This window comes from Ipomoea nil, unplaced genomic scaffold (genome assembly GCF_001879475.1).
Source record: "Ipomoea nil cultivar Tokyo-kokei standard unplaced genomic scaffold, Asagao_1.1 scaffold2580, whole genome shotgun sequence".
Lineage (NCBI taxonomy): Eukaryota > Viridiplantae > Streptophyta > Magnoliopsida > Solanales > Convolvulaceae > Ipomoea > Ipomoea nil.
In genome coordinates, this window is record NW_017619008.1 from 1,024,155 (window position 1) to 1,045,405 (window position 21,251).

The following is a 21,251-nucleotide window of genomic DNA, read 5'->3' on the forward strand; positions in this document are numbered from 1 at the left end:
ATACCAATATATATCAACCAAAATTGAAACTAATAATCCTCAGATTATAAGTTCAATCCAACTAATATATCAAAAGAGGGAGAACGGATTTTTGCTTAAAAGCATAATCCACACAAGAAAGAAGGAGAAGGAAGAAAGAAATGTACGAGTTAGGCGAGTGTCTTTCTTTCCTTAAAATCTTATTTGCCACCTCCCAAAAGTGCTAGGAGCGTTGTGGCCTAGGTTTCCCAGGATAAAACGTACAACGGTTCGACGTTTGAGCACCCAAACGAACGAACCCGGCGAACAAGAGCACGGGCAAAACACAGCTTCAAGAATGGAGTAGAAGCAGAAGTATTTTGAGGCTGGAAAAATTATTTTTCTTGTGTGTTGAAAATGCTACTGCTCAACTCCTTCTTATATAGGGAATGAGGAGTGAATAGCCTTTATTATGGCATTTAGGGGCATCCCTACAACTCCTGTAACAGCAACCATTAACATGTTTTAATTCAAAATAAAATTGGAATTAAATCCAGTTTTCCTTCTTATATAGGGAATGAGGAGTGAATAGCCTTTATTATGGCATTTAGGGGCATCCCTACAACTCCTGTAACAGCAACCATTAACATGGGTTTTAATTCAAAATAAAATTGGAATTAAATCCAGTTTGCAAAGTTTGCTTGATCTAAGGCTTTTTGATCTCATTCTGGGATTTGATTTGCACCCCCCCCCCCCCCCTGCGCACGAGAGAGAGCCTCTATGCTATACAATTCAATAAGTTTAAAAAGAGCTCATGTATAAATAGTGGAGCAAATCCTCTTCCCAAACCAATGTGGGACAAAAGCTCATTTTTTCCCTTCATTTTCCAACTCAAATGGGTCTACTTTGAGAATCAATATCTCATTCACCCATTATCCGTTTTGAGCGTACAATATATCAATCTCTTCGTCTCACTACGAAGAACCTGAATCCACTTTGAACCGACCCAAATCAGAAGTGGACCCCACTGATAATTGTACCACAAAATAGCCACTTAATATGCCATTTTAAGCTATTTTTTCCAACAAGGTATGGGTTGGGAGTGTTATCGACAGATTTTGGGGCAATTAAATTATAAACATATACTACCTCTGTCCCATTTTACCTGTCTTACTTTCCTTTTTTGTTTGTCTCAAAATAGTGTCATCTTTCCAAAATTGAACATAACTATCACTCAACATTTCTCAATTTACCCTTTTGACTTTTCAAATTTCTAGAGGTAAGTACAATTGTACTTTGTACAAATAACACCTACTTTTGAGGGGCAAAATTGAAAAGTTAGTAACATTTGTTATATTGTATTAAAAACTGTGCAAAAAGTAAATGAGACAATCAATTAGGGACGGAGGGGGTCGTTATATCGTGCACCTTGGTGCATGATCAATCATGCACCGCGCGTCAGACACTACAGTGTGTCTAAATCGACACTATCTCACATATTATTTTTATATTATCAAAATGATACTGTAGTTGTGGTGAAATGAAACTACAGTATATATAAAATGAAACTGAATAACATTTCACATATTTGAGTGTATATTGTACAATGAATCTGTAATTATATTGAAATGATCATGTAGTTGTGTTTTAATGAAATTATAGTGTATATAAAATAAAATTAAATAACATTTTCACATATTTGAGTGTATAAATATTGAATGAAACTGTAGTTATATCGAAATGAAACTGTAGTTGTGTTGAACTGAAACTGCAGTATATACAAAATAAAACTGAAGAACATAGTTATTTTTTGCTAAGATTTTATTTCTTTTCATTAAATAAAACGACGTTATTTTGACAGTGTCAGTTTAGACATACTGTAGTGTCTGAGACGCGGTGCATAATTGATCATGCACCATGGTGTATGATATAATTTGCCTACGGATGGAGTATATGTTTAGGTGCAATTCTTGAAGCCCAGCCCATTTGTTTATCTTCCTTTTGGGCCTTCAACACACTAGGGTCCATACCCCATTTTTAAATAAAAAAATCGTAATTATTAACAACGTCATCGACGTGATATGCTATTTTTGTAGTAGTGTGAATCTAGACCAAAGTAACCACTTGGGCCGAAATAGAATGTGAGGCCGTCATTACTTAACCTATCAATTATAATGAATATGCACTCATAATTGATGCAATATGAACTCTAGTCCATAATAAAATTACCCACTAATTTCAATATCTAGTATATTTAAATTCATCAATTACCTTGATTCTAAATATTGATTTCAAGATTTTAAAAATAAAACGAAAATAATTTCTAAATGATTATGCAAATAAAGGAATGTAAAATGTTTTGTGGATAGGGTGGGGAGTCGTGCAAGGATAGGAAACAAAGTTTTATTAGGTGAAAATAAAGAAACCAACCCCGGCTTCAAAAAAGAAACCAACCCCATACCTGATACCCCGATGCGAAAAACTAAATACTCACCAACTTTTCATCTTTCTCTACTCTTTTCATGCTTTTCCCTTTATCTGATTGAATCCCAAACGGAAGTTGTTTTTGAGGGAAATCCCAAACGGAAGTTAAGAAACAAAAATACTGAATCCATCCATTCACGAGCTCCACACCAAGTTCATCACGCCACCTCTGCTCATCCCCAATATCTTCCACGTCATCTTGCCACCTCACCCGACAGTCAAAATTTTTTAAATTTGGAATTTTGAATGAGGATTAATTAGGACTGGGTACTGGTTAGATACACCCACAGCTTTTGTAAGAATGCCTTCAATTCAAGAAGACTTATTGGCTCAAAGTCTTCGGTGTTTGATTATATATACGCATAATTGGTGATTCGTGAGAGCCAAGAAACTGAAGAAAGTCAGAGTGAAGAAACCCAGAAATTTTATAATCACTGTCAAGATTTCAGATCATCAATAGTCTAACAATATGGCCATTAACAGAGACTTGAATGCTTCACAAGTCTCTCACCCGCAATATTTGCCAGATCCAAGGCAGGCCACCTCCACTTCACGAAACAACAAGGTAACCCTCCTCTCTCTCTCTCTCTCTCTCTCTCTCTCTCTCTCTCTCTCTCTCTCTATTTGTATTCCTAATTAACATGTAGATTGAAGGATGAATGGTTGATTTCTAATCATATCGCAGCAGGCTCAAGAGGTCAGCAACACAGATATGACGAGTGGGGATGAAGGCAGCAGCATCATCTTCTTGAGGAAGATTTTCGTGTTCTTGTTCTACTTGCACCTTTTCTTGGTTACTGTGTTGACCATCTTTCTGACAGTGAGGGGAATGATTTCTGCTGCCAATAATAAGCACCGTAGTTTCCGCCCCCGGGAATGGTACTCGCCGATCCTTGCTTCAACAGCTTGCGGTGGAATTGTTGCTCTCGCATGGCCGGCCATCGTTTTCCGCAGCCCTTCGCGAGGAATCATGGCTGTGCTGTGGCTGAGTCCTCTCCTCAGTCTTGGAGTCGCCATTTTACTCATCTATATAGGCACTACAGGAAGCTCGGTAGCAGGGGCATTGGCTCTCATCTCTGCATTCGTTCAATCCCTGTATTCATGCTGGGTTAATCCCAGGATTGAGTATGCCGCTCGGGTTATATCCATTTCCACATCATCTTCACGAGCTAGTTTTAATTATTCTTGTATGGTTTTGTTGTCAATCGCAATTAGTACCCTTTACTCCAGCGTTGCCATAGCTGGGATTGGAGGAGCCAGGGCAACAGCAACTCGCCTTGATTTCGTCTTCATCGTCGCCATCATTCTCAGCTTCATATGGACCCTGCAAGTAATCAAGAACACACTGCAAGTCACAGTATCTCACATCAAATATTACGAATTTGCAGCGGCAATACAGCTTGATGCCAAGGAAGTGTTCTTGAACTACACTGCCAAGAATTCAATGGGGACCATCTGTTTCGCCTCAATCCTTGTCCCTATCCTCACTGTAATCCGGGGCACGGCCCGAGCAGTGAGCCAGGTTTCAGGAGATGTGGATGAGTTCTTGTTCTCCTGCTCCAGCTGCTCTTCAGGCATCGCCTCGTGCCTGGTGGCATATGGGAACCGGTGGGGCTTTCTGCGCGTGGGGGTTCACAACAAGGGGATTGTGCAGGCATCATCTGAAACATGGGAGATGTTCAGAAGAGCAGGAATGGAACAGCTCATCAACTCCGATCTCACCGCCTCAATCTGCTTCTTCTGTGGAATTGCAGGGGGAGCAGCTTGCTCACTTCTGGGGGGATCCTGGGCATTTGCAATGCATAAGACTTATGCAACAGAAATTTCACTATACGCTTTCCTCATCGGATATCTAATGAGTAGAGTGACAATGGCGTTGCTGCAGGCTTGCATTTCAGCATATTACATTGCTTATGCAGAGAATCCTCAGAGCCAAAGATTTGATAACACTATTATCCCAGCTTACATTCAAAGGCTGCAAAGATATGGGGCATAGGACTGGAACACACACACTCCATCACCAAATATATATTCGATCATACCATTCATTCATCTCTATTCCATGCCATATGATTCTTTCCCTGTAATTACTGATTCTACTGCAGGCCAGGATAACATTTTTCTTGGATAGTCTGATATATAGGAGCAAAATTTTCCACATCTTAAGTACCATATATACTGATTTTGCTTTTTAATTTCTTAACTATCTTCTTTTTGCTACTTTAGTTCAAGATTCCCAAAATCTTGTATCCAACTTCTTGAGGATTATTCACCACGGCATAATCCAATATGCATGTTCAAGTTAAACTCCATTTTGCTTAGCTTTTTTGGGAAGAGATGATGAATGGAGAAATATGGATAAAACACCAATCAAACCCCTTTCTCTTTATTAAGTTACAAGATTCAGTGTCCAAATGGCTGAAGAAAGCCTTTTAACTGGTTCTCTGCTACTTGCCTAAGGAAAAGGTGGAAAGGAAGAGAGAAAAAGTGGCAGAAAGTGCAAAGCCTTTTATAAAGCACCAAAAGCTTATTTCATACTTAGGATATATCTAAAAACATATCTAATCTGATATAAAAATATAATAAGTGTGGATGAATGTTATAACCTTCATTTATGTCCGTTTTTCCGTTAAGTTTTTTTTTTTATACATTATGCTATAAAAGTTGTACTTTACAATATTTTGGACAAATATACTTTTGCTGTTATAACTTCCGTTATTTTTTCCACTATTGTTATCATGTACATGCATCTACCATATATTTTCTTATCTTCTTCAATAATAATAATAATATATACACATTATATATATATATAGGGAAGGGTTCAGGTGCGGGTATAGCTTCCCGTGCGGTTGTGCGGTTAGATCTGAGCTGTTTCAAATTTAGATCAACGGCTCAAATCAATAAAAATTAAAAAAAAAAAAAACGCGTGTCGGGAATTGAAGAAGATAGCGTCTACACAAATGTTAGCGTCTACACAAATGTTAGCATCTACACATAGCGTCTACACAAATGTTAGCGTCTACACATAGCGTCTACACAAATGAGTAGCGTCTACACAAATGTTAGCATCTACACATAGCGTCTACACAAATGAGTAGCGTCTACACAAACGATAGTGTCTGCACAACCTCACGCACATTAAGTACAAACCCCACACACATTAAGCACAGCCTCACGCACATTAAGCACAAATCCCACGCACTTTAAATATTAACTCACAGATTTTAAGTTTCAACAACTATTGACATTAAGCACAACCTCACGCACATTAAGTACAAACCCCACACACATTGAGTACAACATCACGCACATTAAGCACAAATCTCACGCACTTTAATATATTAACTCACAGATTTTAAGTTTCAACAACTATTGACATTAAGCACAACCTCACGCACATTAAGTACAAACCCCACACACATTAAGCACAACCTCACGCACATTAATCACAAATCCGCTCACCTTAATTTTGACCTACATGCAAAAATTAAAAAATTGCCACCGTATTTTTTTTTTTAAACTTTGACAATTCTGAACGTTGATTTAAGCGAGATGAATGGTCCAGATTAAACCGCACAACCGCACCTGGGCACTCTAACCGCACCAGAACCTAATTCTATATATATATATATATATATATATATATATATATATATATATATATATATATATATATCAAATTCATAAAAATGTTTTACATTATTGTTATTATTATTTATAATAATTTAAATATTTAAAATCTAAATAAATTTAAAATTTTAATATAAAGTACTAATTTTGGACATCTATGTTTTGCGCATCGCGCATGAAAAATACTAGTATGATATATAAATGTCAAGATAACGTAAAATGACAACATTAAACGAAATGAAGAGGTTCTAAAGAAAAAAAATGAAGAAAACATTTAAGAAATAACAGAAAAAAATGAATTTAATAATAACTTTAGTAGTGTAATGAATTAATAGAAATTGTTGGAAATGTTAGAAAATATCTGTTTTGGGCAGTGCTTTCTTGCAACCTTATTTATTCAAGCAATTAGAGTCTTGAGGAAAAGAGTAGTTTTTTGGGCAATCTAGTTTTTATTATGCCTCTTCCAAATGCTTCTTTCATGCCGATATATTGATATGTAATCTAGAGTAATACAAATGAATGAAACATTGTTCTGTTCTTCTAAAACAGCCTTTTAACATGGTATTAGAGCCTTCTTTTTGGGGCCTGAGAGTTCCTTAACTTCCGATAAATGAACTGTGTTCATCAACGTAACATTTTTTAGATTATCCATTATTGGGAGCTTTCTTCACGAGTTGGTGCAAAAAAAACCTTCAAAAGAAGCATCAACAATTGTGATCATCTTTTCCAGTCACCTATAAACTTCACATGTGCCACCATACATCCTGACCTTCGACGGCACGCATCGGCGCATCAGCATTTTTCTGGTGTTCATTTCTACCCAAATTTTTCAGATCAATCTGTCTCTTCTTTGTGACCCTACGATGTTTTTCTCACATTTTTTTTTGATAATAATGGTAGAAGAAGAAGTTTTAAATAGTGCATGTCCTAGATCCTTTTTCCTCCTGTCCAACCTAAAATCTATGTTCCAAATCTCTCAAGGAGCTTAATCATCACCAATGAAAAACTCATTGAGTCCCTAAATTATCTAGATTGGGCATCAACATTGGAACTGTGGTTTAAGGGTCAAGGAGTTGTTGATCATCTTACTACCACAACAGAAGAAATTTAGCATGAAAGGAATGTTTAAGAGAGAGTTGATGCCCAACTATGTAGTCTATCATGGATATCTCTTGCTCCCGATTCGATTCTTATGTTTAATCCATTAAAAATCTATTTCGGTATTTCTAAATATGGAAACAAGCCCAATCCCTTTATACAAATGATATCTCTCATTTTTACTACATTGTTAGTCAGATACTAAATATCAAAAAGTCAGAGATGTCAATGGAAAAATTCCTGGGGGAAATCAAGGATTTATGGATAAATTCAATAAGCTCATGCCTATTGGAGGATCACCAGAAGACAAACTCACCCAATGTGACAAGTTCTTTGTTGTACTTACCCTTATCAAGCTTGAATCTAAATTTGAGCAAGTCTATAATGGTATGATGAGAACTGAATGAATTGTATTAAGTAATGTAATTACAAATATATAGATTACAGGTATATATAAAGAGGGGAGATTGGATAGGGAATCATAATCTAACTCAAATACATAGAGTCCTAATACTCCCCCTCAAGCACAAGCTAAGGTACAGTAGTGACTTGTAACTTGTCTCTAAGAAAATAAATTAATAAAATCTAGGGCCAGGTAGAGCTTTAGTAAAGATATCTACCAGTTGATCCTTAGTCGAAATAAAATTAACCTGTATATTTCCATTTGCAACTCTGTCTCTAGCTAACAAACTGATAATCAATTTCTACATGTATCTAGCACCAAGATTATCACACCATAGCATGGGAGTAAACACACTGGTCATGCCAATTTCACGCAGCAGAGAGAGAATCCAAATTACCTCAGCACAGACATCTGCTAGAGCTTTATATTCAGCCTCAGTAGATGATCTAGCAATAGTTCTTTGTTTCTTACATACCCATGATATAAGATTGGAACCAAGAAAAATAGCATAACCACTAGTTGGCTTACGATCCTCAAGACAACCAGCCCAACCATAATCAGAAAAAGCATGTAAATCTCTAGACACTGACTTCCTTATTCATAGACCATAAGTAACAATTCCTGTAACACCCCGTGTTATGACCTTCGAGTCCGAATTAATTATTAAATTAATTCCGCTAATTAAAATAATTAAAATGGATTTAATCCAATTATAATTCCCTTAATTAACCCGGGTGGTCCACGATGAATCGTGAACCCTTACCTGTACCAGGAACCTTAAACCCATAGGGAATAGGGAAAGCGGGTCTTATTACTCAGACCTTGAATAGGTTTCCCTTAAACATATAAATAGGGGATTAGGAAACAGATGGAACCGTTCCTCTCCCTTCTCTCACACAAAATCACTCGCAAGAACCCTAGCCGCGGAAATCCCCCGCCAGCAAGCCTAAGAAGATCAATTAGAAGAAGAATCTTAGAGAAGAACCTTAGTAGCCGGGGATATTGGTTAGGGCTAAGAGGTAACCCATGTCTTACAAAACCTATTTTCCTTTCTATATCTTATTCATTGGCTCCTTTGATATGTGATTCTGTGTTTGAGTCTTGATAGAGCTTTGACTAGGGTTTATATTGTGTTTATGTGATAATCTTGATGTTCTTGATATTGTGATCGATTATATGAATGATCTTGTATTTTGATTATGTCTAGAGCCCTAAGGTTTATATCATGAATTTCGTGTTATGACGTTCTTGGTATAATTGGGTGGGATTATGCATGATCGGGTGTTGAGTCTAGCCTAGGACTTTGTATATAGGTTTCTTGATATTCTTGTGGTTCCGGATGCTCCTGAACCGTTATATGATTTATGTGGGGTCTTGGTATGTTTAGGAGTCGTGTTAGAACATATTTGGTATGATTCATGGTTTAATCCCGTTAATTGAATAGTGGTGTTGTCGTTATGTGTTTGGACAAGATTTTGGGTTCCACGAGAGATCCCGGGACCGAAAGTTTCATGTGAGTCAGTGGGGGGTAGGTGGAGGCAGGGGTGCCCGCCACCTACCCGCTGCCCCGTTGCCCCCTTTCCAGCGAGCAGCCGGCGGGCAGGCGACTGCCCGCCGGGCACCCGCTGGAAAGTACGCCCGCCGTCGGCGGATGGTTCTCCACCCGCCGCCCACCAGCTAGAATCTTGGTGTAGGGCGTGGCATTTTTCCCCGTCTGTTATTTTCCCGTGTCCCGTTGTACCTCGTTTGTCGTGCATGAGTCTCGTTTGGTGTTTTGGGTATCGTTCTAGGAATTTATGTGTAATACGTGTCGTTGTTGTTTTGTCTTGATTGTTATTTGATTATGTGTCGATTGATTGAATGTTGATGAGTATCGTTGTCATTGCGTAATGGCCGGTGTGAATGATGATGATGGTGATGATGATGATGATGATGATGATGATGATGATGATGATGATGATGAGATTGTGATCGATGGAAATGAATTTTTGGCGGTTGGCACCACTTGTGCCCGGTCATTGTACTAAAGGTACAGGCCTTAGCGGTTACTGTGCTAAAGGCACAACCCCACATTTGACTAGCTTGCCCTTGAGCATGGGTCAAGTTATAAGTGTTGCGGTGTCATGTCAGAGCTATACGCGCTGACCCCTTGATATTGGGACTAGAGGTGCGGATCATGTGAATGGCACTGCAGCACCATCTTGATATGTTGGTGGTTGATAGGTGGTTTGTCGGTGGGGGCATGTAGTTGCCCGGAGGAATAAGGGGTGGTGATATAAGGGTGGCCTAGAGGTATAGGTTGGAACTAATATAAGGACGGAGGGGAGCTACAAGGTTGGAACTTGGTATAAGGTTGGAAGATGGATTGTGTGCTTTGATGACTACTTGTTAATTGATTGTCTTGAATGCCTTCGTTGCCTCTAATTGTTATTTATATGCTTATCTGTCTGTTATGCCTTGTATTGCATTCTTAGGATGCATATTAGTCCTTATGATTATTCTATACTACTGAGTATGTCATTGTATCTTGAGTCTTGATCTTGGATTTAAATTAGAGTCTCGTAAGTATATATGTATTCCAGTTTCAAAATGAGTTTCTTATATCTACCTATATTGTACATAACGCGTTTGAGTGGGTTACCAGCATTATTCGTTGACGGTTGTTACACTGAATGTTTTTCAGGAACAGTTGAATAGCTTCGGAGCGCGCTAGTTGGATTCGTGGACTTAGTTTTAGATAATTCCAGCTTTGATAAGATGGTCTACGTGCCTTGGTTTATATTTGGGTATTAATTACACTTTGTTAGTTAGTTTAGCCTGTGCATCTGAGTTCTCTAGCTCAGGTGTGGTATAGCACCCCGACTATCATGCTTAGTTTATGCTCTGTTTGGGAATTAATAATAGATTTGCCTTTATTCCATAAGTTTTAAATATTTTAAAATTTTGGGGTGTTACAGTTGGTATCAGAGCCTAAGTTCGACCCTAGGATAAGACCCCTAAGACGAAACTTTAGGACATTAAGTTCGGACTCTATGTGCTTGAGTACATAGGATCTAGAAAACTTAGGACGCGCGGTGAGGCAGTGAGTTTATTTTCCGTCTTATGCTTAATTCCCCTTAACCTGTATCTACAAATATATACTCTGTGCTTAGCATAGGAAATTCTTGCAGACAATGACGCAAACCCCTAACTCACGCCCACACCCGGTATTAAATCTATAGACAACCGGGATAGCACCATCAGGAGAACAACCAGAACCCCACATGCACGATCTCCTGACTCAGAACCTGCAACGATTGACCCAGATCGTTCAAAGACTGAACCATGCCTTAGACACCAATAATGATCCAGCCCCAATAGGTGGAGACCACGACTTAGTACGCCGAATCAGGGAATACAACCCCCCTTCGTTCGCCGGCGAAGAGAACCCTGAGACACTCGAGGAATGGATTCGGACTTTCAATAAGATCTTCGAGGTGACGGATTGTCCAGGGGAACGACAAGCCAAGATAGCTTCATTCTACCTTCGGCATGATGCCGACGTATGGTGGGCACAGACAGAACCAGGCATGAGCTGGCCGGCCTTGCAAACCAAACTGAGAGAACATTTCTATCCACAACGCATCCGTACGGCCAAAAGCAAAGAATTCCTACACCTGAGACAGGAAAACGCCACAGTAGAGGAATACCATAAGAAGTTCCTCCGAGCTGACCCGCTTCGCCAGCGAGTTGGTCCCTACAAAAGCCTTCAGAGTGGAAAGGTTCATTTCCGGGCTCAACTTCGAAAGCCGAAAGGCCTTGACTACGAACAAGCCAAACACACTCGAGAAAGCCTATGCTAAGGCAAACAAGCTCTAACAGGTACTACGCAATCCACGGGGGACACACGAGGGACACAAAAGAAAACTCGAGGGAAGCCACGCAACCCCTCCACAGAGATTAAAGGTTGCCAGGGCCACCCCACCCTAAGGTCGGGAGAAGACAATGGCGCAGGTCCCAGAGGAGGGGGCGAAAATCACCCAGGGAAGGATCCTTGTCATGAGTAGAGCCCGAGTCGGAGACAACGACGTAGTCACCGGAACCTTCCTCGTGCACACCATTCCTGCCATCGTACTATTTGATTCAGGAGCCACCAAAACATAGGGACGGACCGTCGACGGCTGGAGCTCCGACAACAACATTTTCACAGGAATTTAAACGGCAAACATTTTCACAGGAATTTGAATGGCAATTACGAGGAAGCTTAGCTATGCAGCACTGCTATATGTGTAGGCTACAGTGAGGACTGAGAGGCGTTTTGGTCGTGAGCTAGAGGAAGAATTAAACAAAATAGAGAAGAGAGATAATGCATACTTGATCAGGTTTGTTCTTTTACATTCTGAGTTAATCTTTTTTTTTTTTTTTCTTTGGGGTTCTTTTTTTGCCATATTTATATTGAACTGCCCAAGGCTGTTAAGGAATATGTTGATTTGACTTCCTTGGATGTGGTTGATATTTGATTTTATTTTTTTTCTTTAATTGGAAGAAATTTGATATTAATGAAGGGTTCTTTGCCTCGCGATAATGGCAGAGAGAAAGAGAACAGAGACGAGTTAGCAGGTGGAGAGCGGGAGATAAGAGGATCAGAGGTTGCTGACGCTGAGCATGAGGCCATTTGCAACGGAAAGAGAGAAGATCCGAAGGTATAGGGCAGGGATGAGCACTGCAGCCGCCGTTGAGGAGATGGTTTCTCCGGCTGTGGAAGTTAAATACACTCAGCATATAATCAATGGCAAATTTGTGGATTCAGCTTCTGGTAACACTTAAGACCATGGTTCTTTAATTACTCTCTGTTCAGGACAAAACAATTCATTTTTCTGTTTTGGTGACTAGGAAAACATTCCCAACCTTGGATCCCAGAACTGAAGAATGTATTGCACATGCAATGTAGCAGAGGGTGAAGCGGAAGATATAAACCGCGCTGTGGCATCTGCTTGCAAGGCTTTGGAGACCGGTAGTATGCTGTCTGATATCAAAATGAATAGTGGTATATATTTCTTCTTTGGTACCCCTAATGATTTCATTCTTTCCAAAATGCTATTAAGGAATATTGTAAAACTCTAATATAACCAGTAGTATTATAGTTCAATCTTTGTGAATAAAGATTTTTTCCTTTAAAACTGGTATTCTTAAATAGTTCAATCTCTGTGAGTAAAGATTTTTCCTTTGCTGTGTAGTACCATAGAGAATCACTATGCTATTTGATCCATTTTGAAGGTGAAAAGGTATATATCTTTATTGTAAAATATAATTTTATGTTGCTTTTTTAATTTTATTGTTTGTGATTGATGTTTTTATCATTATTTGTTTCGATGTTTGTCTCTATCTCTTTTGTCAACCTTGAAGGGTTTCAACCATGGTTGCCAATCATTGTAGATGAGAACTTGCATGATGCCATTTTAAAATTTGCAAATAGTAGTAACCCCTAGAACAACTTGTATTGTATTACAAAATCTTGACTTGGTGGATACAAGAACATGCAAAATGATGAATATGCAGAAAGGCTAATCCGGTGAATCAATCTCCAGTATTGAAAACATGATCCTTGGCTCATTTGGCATCTTCAAAAAAAATATATATATATATATATATATATATATATATATATATATATATATATATATATATATATATATATAGAGAGAGAGAGAGAGAGAGAGAGAGAGAGAGAGAGAGTTTAATTGGATTCAAAACTCCTATAACAAGTTGTTTGTATATTATATTTAGAGTGAATTCCATTTTTGGTCCTACTGTTATAGGGGCGTTTCCAATTTCAGTCCACTTTAATTTTTTTGCCACTTTACAACCACTGTTATTGAATGTGTTCCACTTTTAGTCCACCGTTAATATTTTCGTGAAGAGGCCGTATAATCAAAGGGTATTTTGGTCTTTTTATGTTTGTCTCTTCTCTTTTAATCCAGGCGCTTCGTCCTCCTCCTCCGATATTCGAAGATGGCTCTTCGAACAACGAGAATGGGAAGCCAAAGCTACATCGTTTCGTTCGTTCCAACATGGGCCGGCGAGGTTTCTTAGGTTTTATATTTAATGTTCTCATTTATTTAGTCAAACATAGTCTTGGATGAGAAGAAAGATCAAAATACCCCTAGATTACACAGCCTCTTGATGAAAATACTAACGGTGGGACTAAAAATGGAACACATTCAATAATAGTGGTTATAAAGTGGCAAAAAAAATTAAGGTGGACTAAAATTGAAAACGTTCCTATAACAGTAAGACCAAAAATGGATTCACTCTTATATTTATTAATTACTTGCCTTAGTTTTGTTGCATGAGTAAGTTTTGAATAGTTTTGTCAGTGCATGAGTAAGTTATGAATTTACCATGTTAACCCATTTTTAAGAATAATGTTTATTATTTTTTTTGTTTGAGTTTTTAAAGTGAAGGATCTTGGGTGTATGTTTAGTGAAGAAAGTGGCCCTTTGGAATAAGAAAATTGTATTGATGAGTTTACATTGGACGAATTAACAATTATCATATTCTTTTTAATTTTATTGTGTTGAAGATGGTATAGATGAGATTTTTTTATTTTTTTATTTTTTAGATGAATTTAGACAATTGAAGATTGTATAAGATGTTTTTAATAATTTTTAATTTTAAATACATTGTATTAAAAATTTATTATTTTAGCTAATTACCCATTTTAAATAGTAATTCTTATTTAATTGTAAATATCTATATTCATATTTTTTTAATATCAAATCAACATACTTATTAAATAACAAAACTATATATAAGAATGGATAAATCTCAGTTGGACTATTGAGTCACTGTGATTTACATTCTCTTTCAAATACTCTATTAGGTAGGGTGTGGGGGCTATTTGGGTTGGGGATTCGGAAAAAAATAAATGTCATATCTTCTTTTTATATATGAAATTTAATAACATTAATAATTTTTAATTACATAGCATAATTTAAATATTTCAAATTTCAAAGAAAACAATTCCAGTTATTAATGATTTCATATGCAATGACTATCAACGAGAGTTAATGACAAACACTCTCAAATATTGGATTATTATTGAAGAAATCGGTTTTTGTCCATGATCAATTATATGTTGCTACATCTAGAGTTAACAATTCCGAGGGTCTTAAAATATGGGGGTCTTAAAATATTGATTTGTAGTGACTTGGATTGGATTTATATTTCCTACTAATGTGATTTACCAAGAAGTTTTTAATAATTTATATTTTTAAATAAATTTTACTCAAGTCTTAATAATGTTTATTATTTTAACTAATTAGTCAAGTGAAATCTCAATCTTTAATTGAATTTCATATATATATATATATATATATATATATATATATATATATATTATCGTAACTATTCAACAGAGTTATTACATAAAAAAAATTTATAAATGAATAAAGCTTTCATATCATATTTACACATGAAATTTATTTACAATACTAATTTTAGTATTATAAAATAACTTCAATATTTAAAGCTTTCATATACTAATGTTGTTTACAAAAAGATTTTTAGTATTGCTTAGTTTTTTTTTTTTTTTTTTTTTTTTTTTTTTTTTTTTTTTTAATTCAAACATTACGTTTGTTACTCAATGTACATGTTTATCTAATTTAGATTACATGATTAGTATAATTTAACTATTTTTATATTATTCTATTTTTTAAAATTATGTATGTTTTTATATGATGTCATGAACAATATGTAAGATTTATTCATAATATAATGCAACTCTATTATATATGGCCGTGTATGGCACGGGACAATATCTAGTTCTTATAATATTCAAATCCTATCATTGTCCATTCTCAAGATTTGAGTGGGATGTATATTTAATATTTTCAAATCGTCGTCTCTCAAGATTTTATAAATAGGATTTTTTTTTTTTTCATTCAGAAAGTTTAATTTTTGGATCATTTTCACTTCAGATTAAAGTTTATGGTTAAAGCATATTTTACCCATGAAACCCATTTGACAAAGCAATCTGATTACAATGAATTATGAATTCAATAAGGATAATTATTTGCTTATGTACTATGGAGACAAAAACAATTCATGGCCGAAAAAATGTTTATTACAAATCAAATCAAATCTGTATATAGTGGGAAAATATATACTCATGTAAAATATTGAATCTCACAAAAAAGTCATAAATTGTAAACCTTAGAAATGGTCTAATCTAATAAAAGAAAGCTAAGGCAACCGACAAAAAAGTGAGTGGCAAGGCCGCAATAGCCATAGAAGGTGCGGCGGTGCTAGGCGGCGGCGGAGAATCTACGGAAGGGACAGATGGGGTGGTGGGTGCAGGGCCAGAGGATGGCGGGGAGGCAGGAGTGGCCGCTGGGGTTGATGCTGGAGCCCTAGGAGAAGGCACCGGTGCGGGGGTGGCACGCGGTGGAGAGGCGGCGGCGGATGGCTGAGTTGCCGGAGCAGTTGAAGCGGCGGCGGAGACATTTATAGCCAACTTTTGGCCAATTCCACAGTGGCCTGGAAAGGAGCAGATGTAATAGTGCTGGCCAGCAGTTGTGAGGGTTATATTTGCTGGGCCATTAGTGTTCTGAGAAATTGGGTTTGTGGCATTGCATCCATCAAAACCAGCCCTCGATACTTGAGTCACGTCATGGGCTCCTGTGGGGAATCTAAAAACTGCATGTGAAACAAGAGAAGTTTAGTCGTCAAAAGCAACTGAAAGCTAGCTAGATGAAAATTAGTTTGTTGTGTTCTTGCTTACCAAGAATATCGCCGACGGTGAAGGTGTTCCGGCTAGCCCAGGTGGAGTATGTGGAGGCGCCGCCGTTGGTGGGAATAGTCCAGCCGGTGGTATCACCCACAACATGGGTGGTTTGTGCAGATGATCCATGCAACATGGCAGCAGTTGCAACCAATGTTATAACCAAAGCCATGCTCAACTTGTTTGCCATTTCTGCCACCAAATTGTGTTTAATTTTCAAAAATATGGTCGCAGGTCTCTCTCTCTCTCTCTCTGAATCTCTGATGAGCTCTCTCTTCTCTCTCTTTATATATATATATATGTGTGTGTGTTTGATTCTTGATTCTTTATGTGAAGTGATAAAGAAGAGGTGTGGTGAAGATGATGGTGGTGGTGGCAATGTCATGAACTAAAGTTTGTATTTATACAGTAGAGGACGTGCCATTTCTAGGTGTCCTGTTAAAAAATCTTGAACTGGCTTCTCAAAAAAAAAAAAAAAAAAAACTGTAAATTAAACAAAAATAATTGAATTGCGAGAGTCAGGCGTGGTGTGCTTACCAATCTGATCAAAGCGTTGAAAGGGTTAATGTGAAAGGGGTTGGAGGGCCCTGATTGGCTGTGATTGAGATATCGAGAACTTTTGACCGCCGCATCCGCGTGAAGCCTTCTACTGTTGCGAATCCCAGTAACCCCTTTGACCTTTGAGCCAAGAACCATTGACTAAGTCCTTAGTCAATAGCCCAACAAACTCATTCGAAATTGGATATGTGCTGAAATGGCAAAATTATTACAATTGTGTGGAACACGGTTCAAACGACGTTGTTTTGGTGTTTAAATATAAAATTTTTGTTTCATACACGTGTTAGAATAATAAAATTTTTGGGTTAGATAATATATTTTATGAGTTAGAATAATGTACTTTATGTGTTAGAATAATATACTTTATATGTTAACCCCATTATTGGTGCTCAAATTGAAAGGGCTAATTGTGGAGCGTCAGTTTAGTGTTTGTTTAGAAACTAGAAAAATGATTCCCGAAAGTCATTTTTCAAATTATTTTGTGTTGGGTATTCAATGAAAATAACATCAAAAAGAAAAATATTCAGTTTGATCAAATAATAAAGATTTATTATTTGACACCAAATAATGATTCTTTAGTACTCAAATAATGAACATTCAAAAATTGAACATTTACATCATTAAAAATGTACATTAGGTCAATGGTTCACCTTACATGATAAATCATGGTTTATGGTATAGTGATTGTTTAGAACAATGAACATTTTGGGATAAAATCATATATTTATGAGTTAGAATAATGTACTTTATATGTGTTAGAATAACAAAATTTCTGGGGTAAGATAATGTATTGTATTTTATGAGTTAGAATAATGTACCTTTTGTGTTAGAATAATGTATTTTATAAGTTAGAATAATGTACTTTATGTGTTAACGTTATTATTGGTGCTCAAATTGAAAGGGGTGGGAGTTATCTGACTTTATTCTTGGGGACAATCAGGTCATTACGATCAACGAGTTGAGGGAGCTATCTGACTTTATTCATGATTCTTGGGGACAATCAGGTCATTAACGTTATTATTGGTGCTCAAAATGACTATTGATGCGGAAAGGAGAGAAGTTCTTTATCAGCCCTACATGGATGCGAGGAAGATCACCTCCTCTCTACGAGTATGGCTGATACCGCCTGCTCAAGCGAAGGCGGCCACGCCGCGAGGAAGATCACCTCCTCTCTGCGAGGACGGCTGATACCGCTTGCTCAGGCGAAGGTAGCCACGCGGTGAGGAAGATCTCCACCTCTCTGCCAGGATGGCTGATACCGCCTGCTCAGGCGAAGGCGGCCACACCGCGAGTAAGATCATCTACTCTCTACGAGGATAGCTGATACCGCCTGCTCAGGCGAAGGCGGCCATGTCGCGAGGAATATCACCTCCTCTCTGCGATGATGGTTGATACCGCCTGCTCAGGCGAAGGCGGCCACGCCGCGAGGATGATCACCTTCTCTCTGCGAGGACGGCTGATTCTTCCTGCTCAGGCGAAGGCGACCATGCCGCGAGGAAGATCACATCCTCTCTACGAGGATGGATGATACCGCCTACTCAGGCGAAGGCGGCCACGCCGCGAGAAAGATCACCTCCTCTCTGGGAGGACGGCTGATACCGTCTGCTCAGGCGAAGGCGGCCAAGACGCGAGTAAGATCATCTCCTCTCTGCGAGGATGGCTGATACCGCCTGCTCAGGCGATGGCGGCCACGGCATGAGGAAGATCTCCCACTCTCTGCGAGGATGGCTGTACCGCCTGCTCAGGCGAAGGCGGCCACGCCGCGAGGAAGATCACCTCCTCTTTGTGACAATAGCTGATACCGCCTGCTCAGGCGAGGGCAGCCACGCCGCGAGGAAGATCACCTCCTCTCTACGAGGATGTCTGCCACATCGCGAGGAAGATCACCTCCTCTTTGTGACAATAGCTGATACCGCCTGCTCAGGCGAGGGCAGCCACGCCGCGAGGAAGATCATCTCCTCTCTACGAGGATGTCTGCCACATCGCGAGGAAGATCACCTCCTCTCTGCGAGGACGGCTGATACCGCCTGCTCAGGCGAAGGCGGCCACGTCGCGAGGAAGATCACGTCCTCTCTGCGAGATTGGCTGATACTACCTGCTCAGGCGAAGGCGCCCACGCCGCGAGGAAGATCACGTCCTCTCTGCTAGGACGGCTGATACTGCCTGCTCAGGCGAAGGCGGCCACGCCGCGAGGAAGATCACTTCCTCTCTGCGAGGATGACTGATACCGCCTGCTTAGGCGAAGGTGACCACGTTGCGAAGAAGATCACATCCTCTCTGCGAGGATGGTTGATACCGCCTGCTCAGGCGATAGCAGCAACAGCATGCGGAAGATCTCCTCCTCTCTGCGAGGATGGTTGATACCATTTGCTCAGGCGATGGCGGCCACGCCGCGAGGAAGATCACCTCCTCTCTGCGAGGATGACTGATACCGCCGGCTCAGGCGAAGGCAGCCACACCGCAAGGAAGATCACTCCTCCCTGCGAGGATGGCTGATACCACCTGCTCAGGCAAAAGCGGCCACGCCGCGAGAAAGATCACATCCTCTCTGCGAGGATGACTGATACCGCCTGCTCAGACGAAGGCGGCCACACTGCGAGGAAGATCACCTCCTCTCTGCGAGGATGGCTGATACCGTCTGCTCAGGCGAAGGCGCCCACGCCACGGGAAGGTTCCTGGGGGGCTTGTAGGTAGCCATCCTTGCCCACTGAGGGACTTGGCAGTTTGGAGGTTCCTCGGGGGCTCATAGGCAGCCAGCCTTGCCTACTGAGGGACTTTGCAGTTTTGAGAGGTTCCTTGGGGGCTCGCAGGCAGTCAACCTCGCCCACTGAGGGACTTGGCAGATTGGAGGTTCCTCGGCGGCTCGTAGGCAGCCAGCCTCACCCACTGAGGGACTTGGCAGATGAGAGGTTCCTTGGGGGCTCGTAGGTAGCCGACCTCGCCCGCTGAGAGACTTAGCGAATTCTCGAATGATTGTTTGAGGTTGATGGACGGCGAGCAGTGCGCGCACACATAATAAATAGGCCAGAAGATAAAGAAAGCAATTGGTGAACAAAAGCCCGGCGGGCGAGAAATGCATTCAAAGGGGCCCTGAAGAACAGACTACATTTTAAAAATTGAGAAAATGAGAGATGAACAGCTAGTCTATTCTAAGTTAACCCCCCCCCCCCCAAGCTAGTCTGACGGGAACGTCTTCCTAATGAGCTCGAGCTTCAATATGAGTAACGTGACAAAGGCACACATTCTGTTCGCGTTTTCCTGCAAGCTCGCGTGGCCGGACGAAAACTGGGGGGACATCCACCCTCTCCGTGACGGATTGTAACACCCAACTTTTCTATCTCTTAATCACAAATCTAAACCACAATTATCATAAACTAAGCAGCGAAATTAAAAGTTAAAAGATAACTAGTGGGAATGTCACCGCCACAACCACCACTCTGTGGTAATTGCACAGGCTAAGGGGTAGAACTAGAAACAAAATAAATATCTAACATCCATAAAATAAACTGATATCATAAGGGGGAAAAAGGTCACCCCAAAAGTCTACATCATCATCGTCTAAAATTCATCATAAGTCTAAAACATGAATAACAAAGTCATCAACATAACATAAGAGTTTATACATCTCAAACTACGAGACTAATCTAGCTCGATCACTTCTCACTGCTGGGTCCACCTGAAAGGAGTTTTGCAAGCAACACATAGACAAATAGGAAAACACTCGTTAGCACGAAGCTAAGTACAACCATGTAAAGTATTGTAGCATATACTTTGAAAACATTTGATTTCTCTTGTAAACAACAAACTCATCTCATAAACATCTTTAGATCTATCATATACTTTCTAGATGCTTGCAACCTATAAAATCAACAAACATACTTCAAAACATATGACTTTACAAATCTAGATACTTCAACATGAATACATCAGAATAAACTTAACAAGCAACTCATGCTTACAAGTAATAACATGCTAATAATCTATACAATAGGTATTCTCATGCTGTCAACTTCTCATCACATGAACTGAATATACAAGGCTTCAAATATAACTATTCGATCATGCTAGATGTACCATCTTAAATCAACATTTTCATTATACAATCACATACAACATTCTACTCAAATGCAATCTTGTGCAATACTATAATCGCATGCAATCTCGTGCAATACTAAAGTCATACTCATATGCAATCTCATGCAATACTATACATCATACTCATATGCAATCTTGTGCAATACTAAAGTCATACTCATATGCAATCTTGTGCAATACTATACTCATACTCATATGCAATCTCGTGCAATACTAAAGTCATACTCATATGCAATCTTGTGCAATACTATACTCATGCTC

At 39.1% G+C, this 21,251-nt stretch overlaps 2 protein-coding genes and 1 long non-coding RNA gene across 5 annotated transcripts; 2 read left to right on the forward strand and 1 right to left on the reverse strand.

The window, feature by feature from the left end:
* Window positions 1-2,777: 2,777 nt before the first annotated feature.
* On the forward strand, window positions 2,778-4,684 carry LOC109154008 (protein PNS1-like). Of its 2 annotated transcripts, none has more exons than XM_019301893.1 (2): window positions 2,778-3,007; window positions 3,128-4,684. In XM_019301893.1, exons 1-2 carry the CDS (start codon window positions 2,912-2,914, stop codon window positions 4,436-4,438), a joined length of 1,407 nt encoding a protein of 468 aa, XP_019157438.1. In that variant the 5' UTR covers window positions 2,778-2,911; the 3' UTR covers window positions 4,439-4,684. The 2 variants fall into 2 exon arrangements, with proteins under 2 accessions (XP_019157438.1, XP_019157439.1); XM_019301894.1 differs by having other exon boundaries at window positions 3,131-4,684.
* Window positions 4,685-9,753: 5,069 nt separating this feature from the next.
* Window positions 9,754-16,721, reverse strand: LOC109154089 (umecyanin-like). 2 transcript variants are annotated; one of them, XM_019301961.1, is made up of 4 exons: window positions 16,338-16,721; window positions 15,769-16,252; window positions 14,357-14,360; window positions 9,754-9,764 (listed from the first exon to the last, which is right to left on the reverse strand). In XM_019301961.1, exons 1-2 carry the CDS (start codon window positions 16,525-16,527, stop codon window positions 15,786-15,788), a joined length of 657 nt encoding a protein of 218 aa, XP_019157506.1. In that variant the 5' UTR covers window positions 16,528-16,721; the 3' UTR covers window positions 9,754-9,764; window positions 14,357-14,360; window positions 15,769-15,785. The 2 variants fall into 2 exon arrangements, with proteins under 2 accessions (XP_019157506.1, XP_019157507.1); XM_019301962.1 differs by lacking the exons at window positions 9,754-9,764; window positions 14,357-14,360 and having other exon boundaries at window positions 15,765-16,252.
* On the forward strand, window positions 12,564-12,995 carry LOC109154092. Its single transcript, XR_002049656.1, has 3 exons — window positions 12,564-12,602; window positions 12,773-12,840; window positions 12,962-12,995. It is a non-coding gene; the product is annotated as an uncharacterized LOC109154092 (long non-coding RNA).
* Window positions 16,722-21,251: the final 4,530 nt, after the last annotated feature.

Excerpts from the sequence above, each read along its gene's own strand:
- LOC109154008 (XM_019301893.1), top strand. The coding sequence starts at position 2,912 with ATGGCCATTAACAGAGACTTGAATGCTTCACAAGTCTCTCACCCGCAA. Across the intron at positions 3,008-3,127 it reads CCACTTCACGAAACAACAAG|CAGGCTCAAGAGGTCAGCAA; the intron begins GTAACCCTCCTC and ends ATCATATCGCAG.
- LOC109154089 (XM_019301961.1), bottom strand. The coding sequence starts at position 16,527 with ATGGCAAACAAGTTGAGCATGGCTTTGGTTATAACATTGGTTGCAACT. Across the intron at positions 16,253-16,337 it reads CACCGTCGGCGATATTCTTG|TTTTTAGATTCCCCACAGGA; the intron begins GTAAGCAAGAAC and ends TTTCACATGCAG.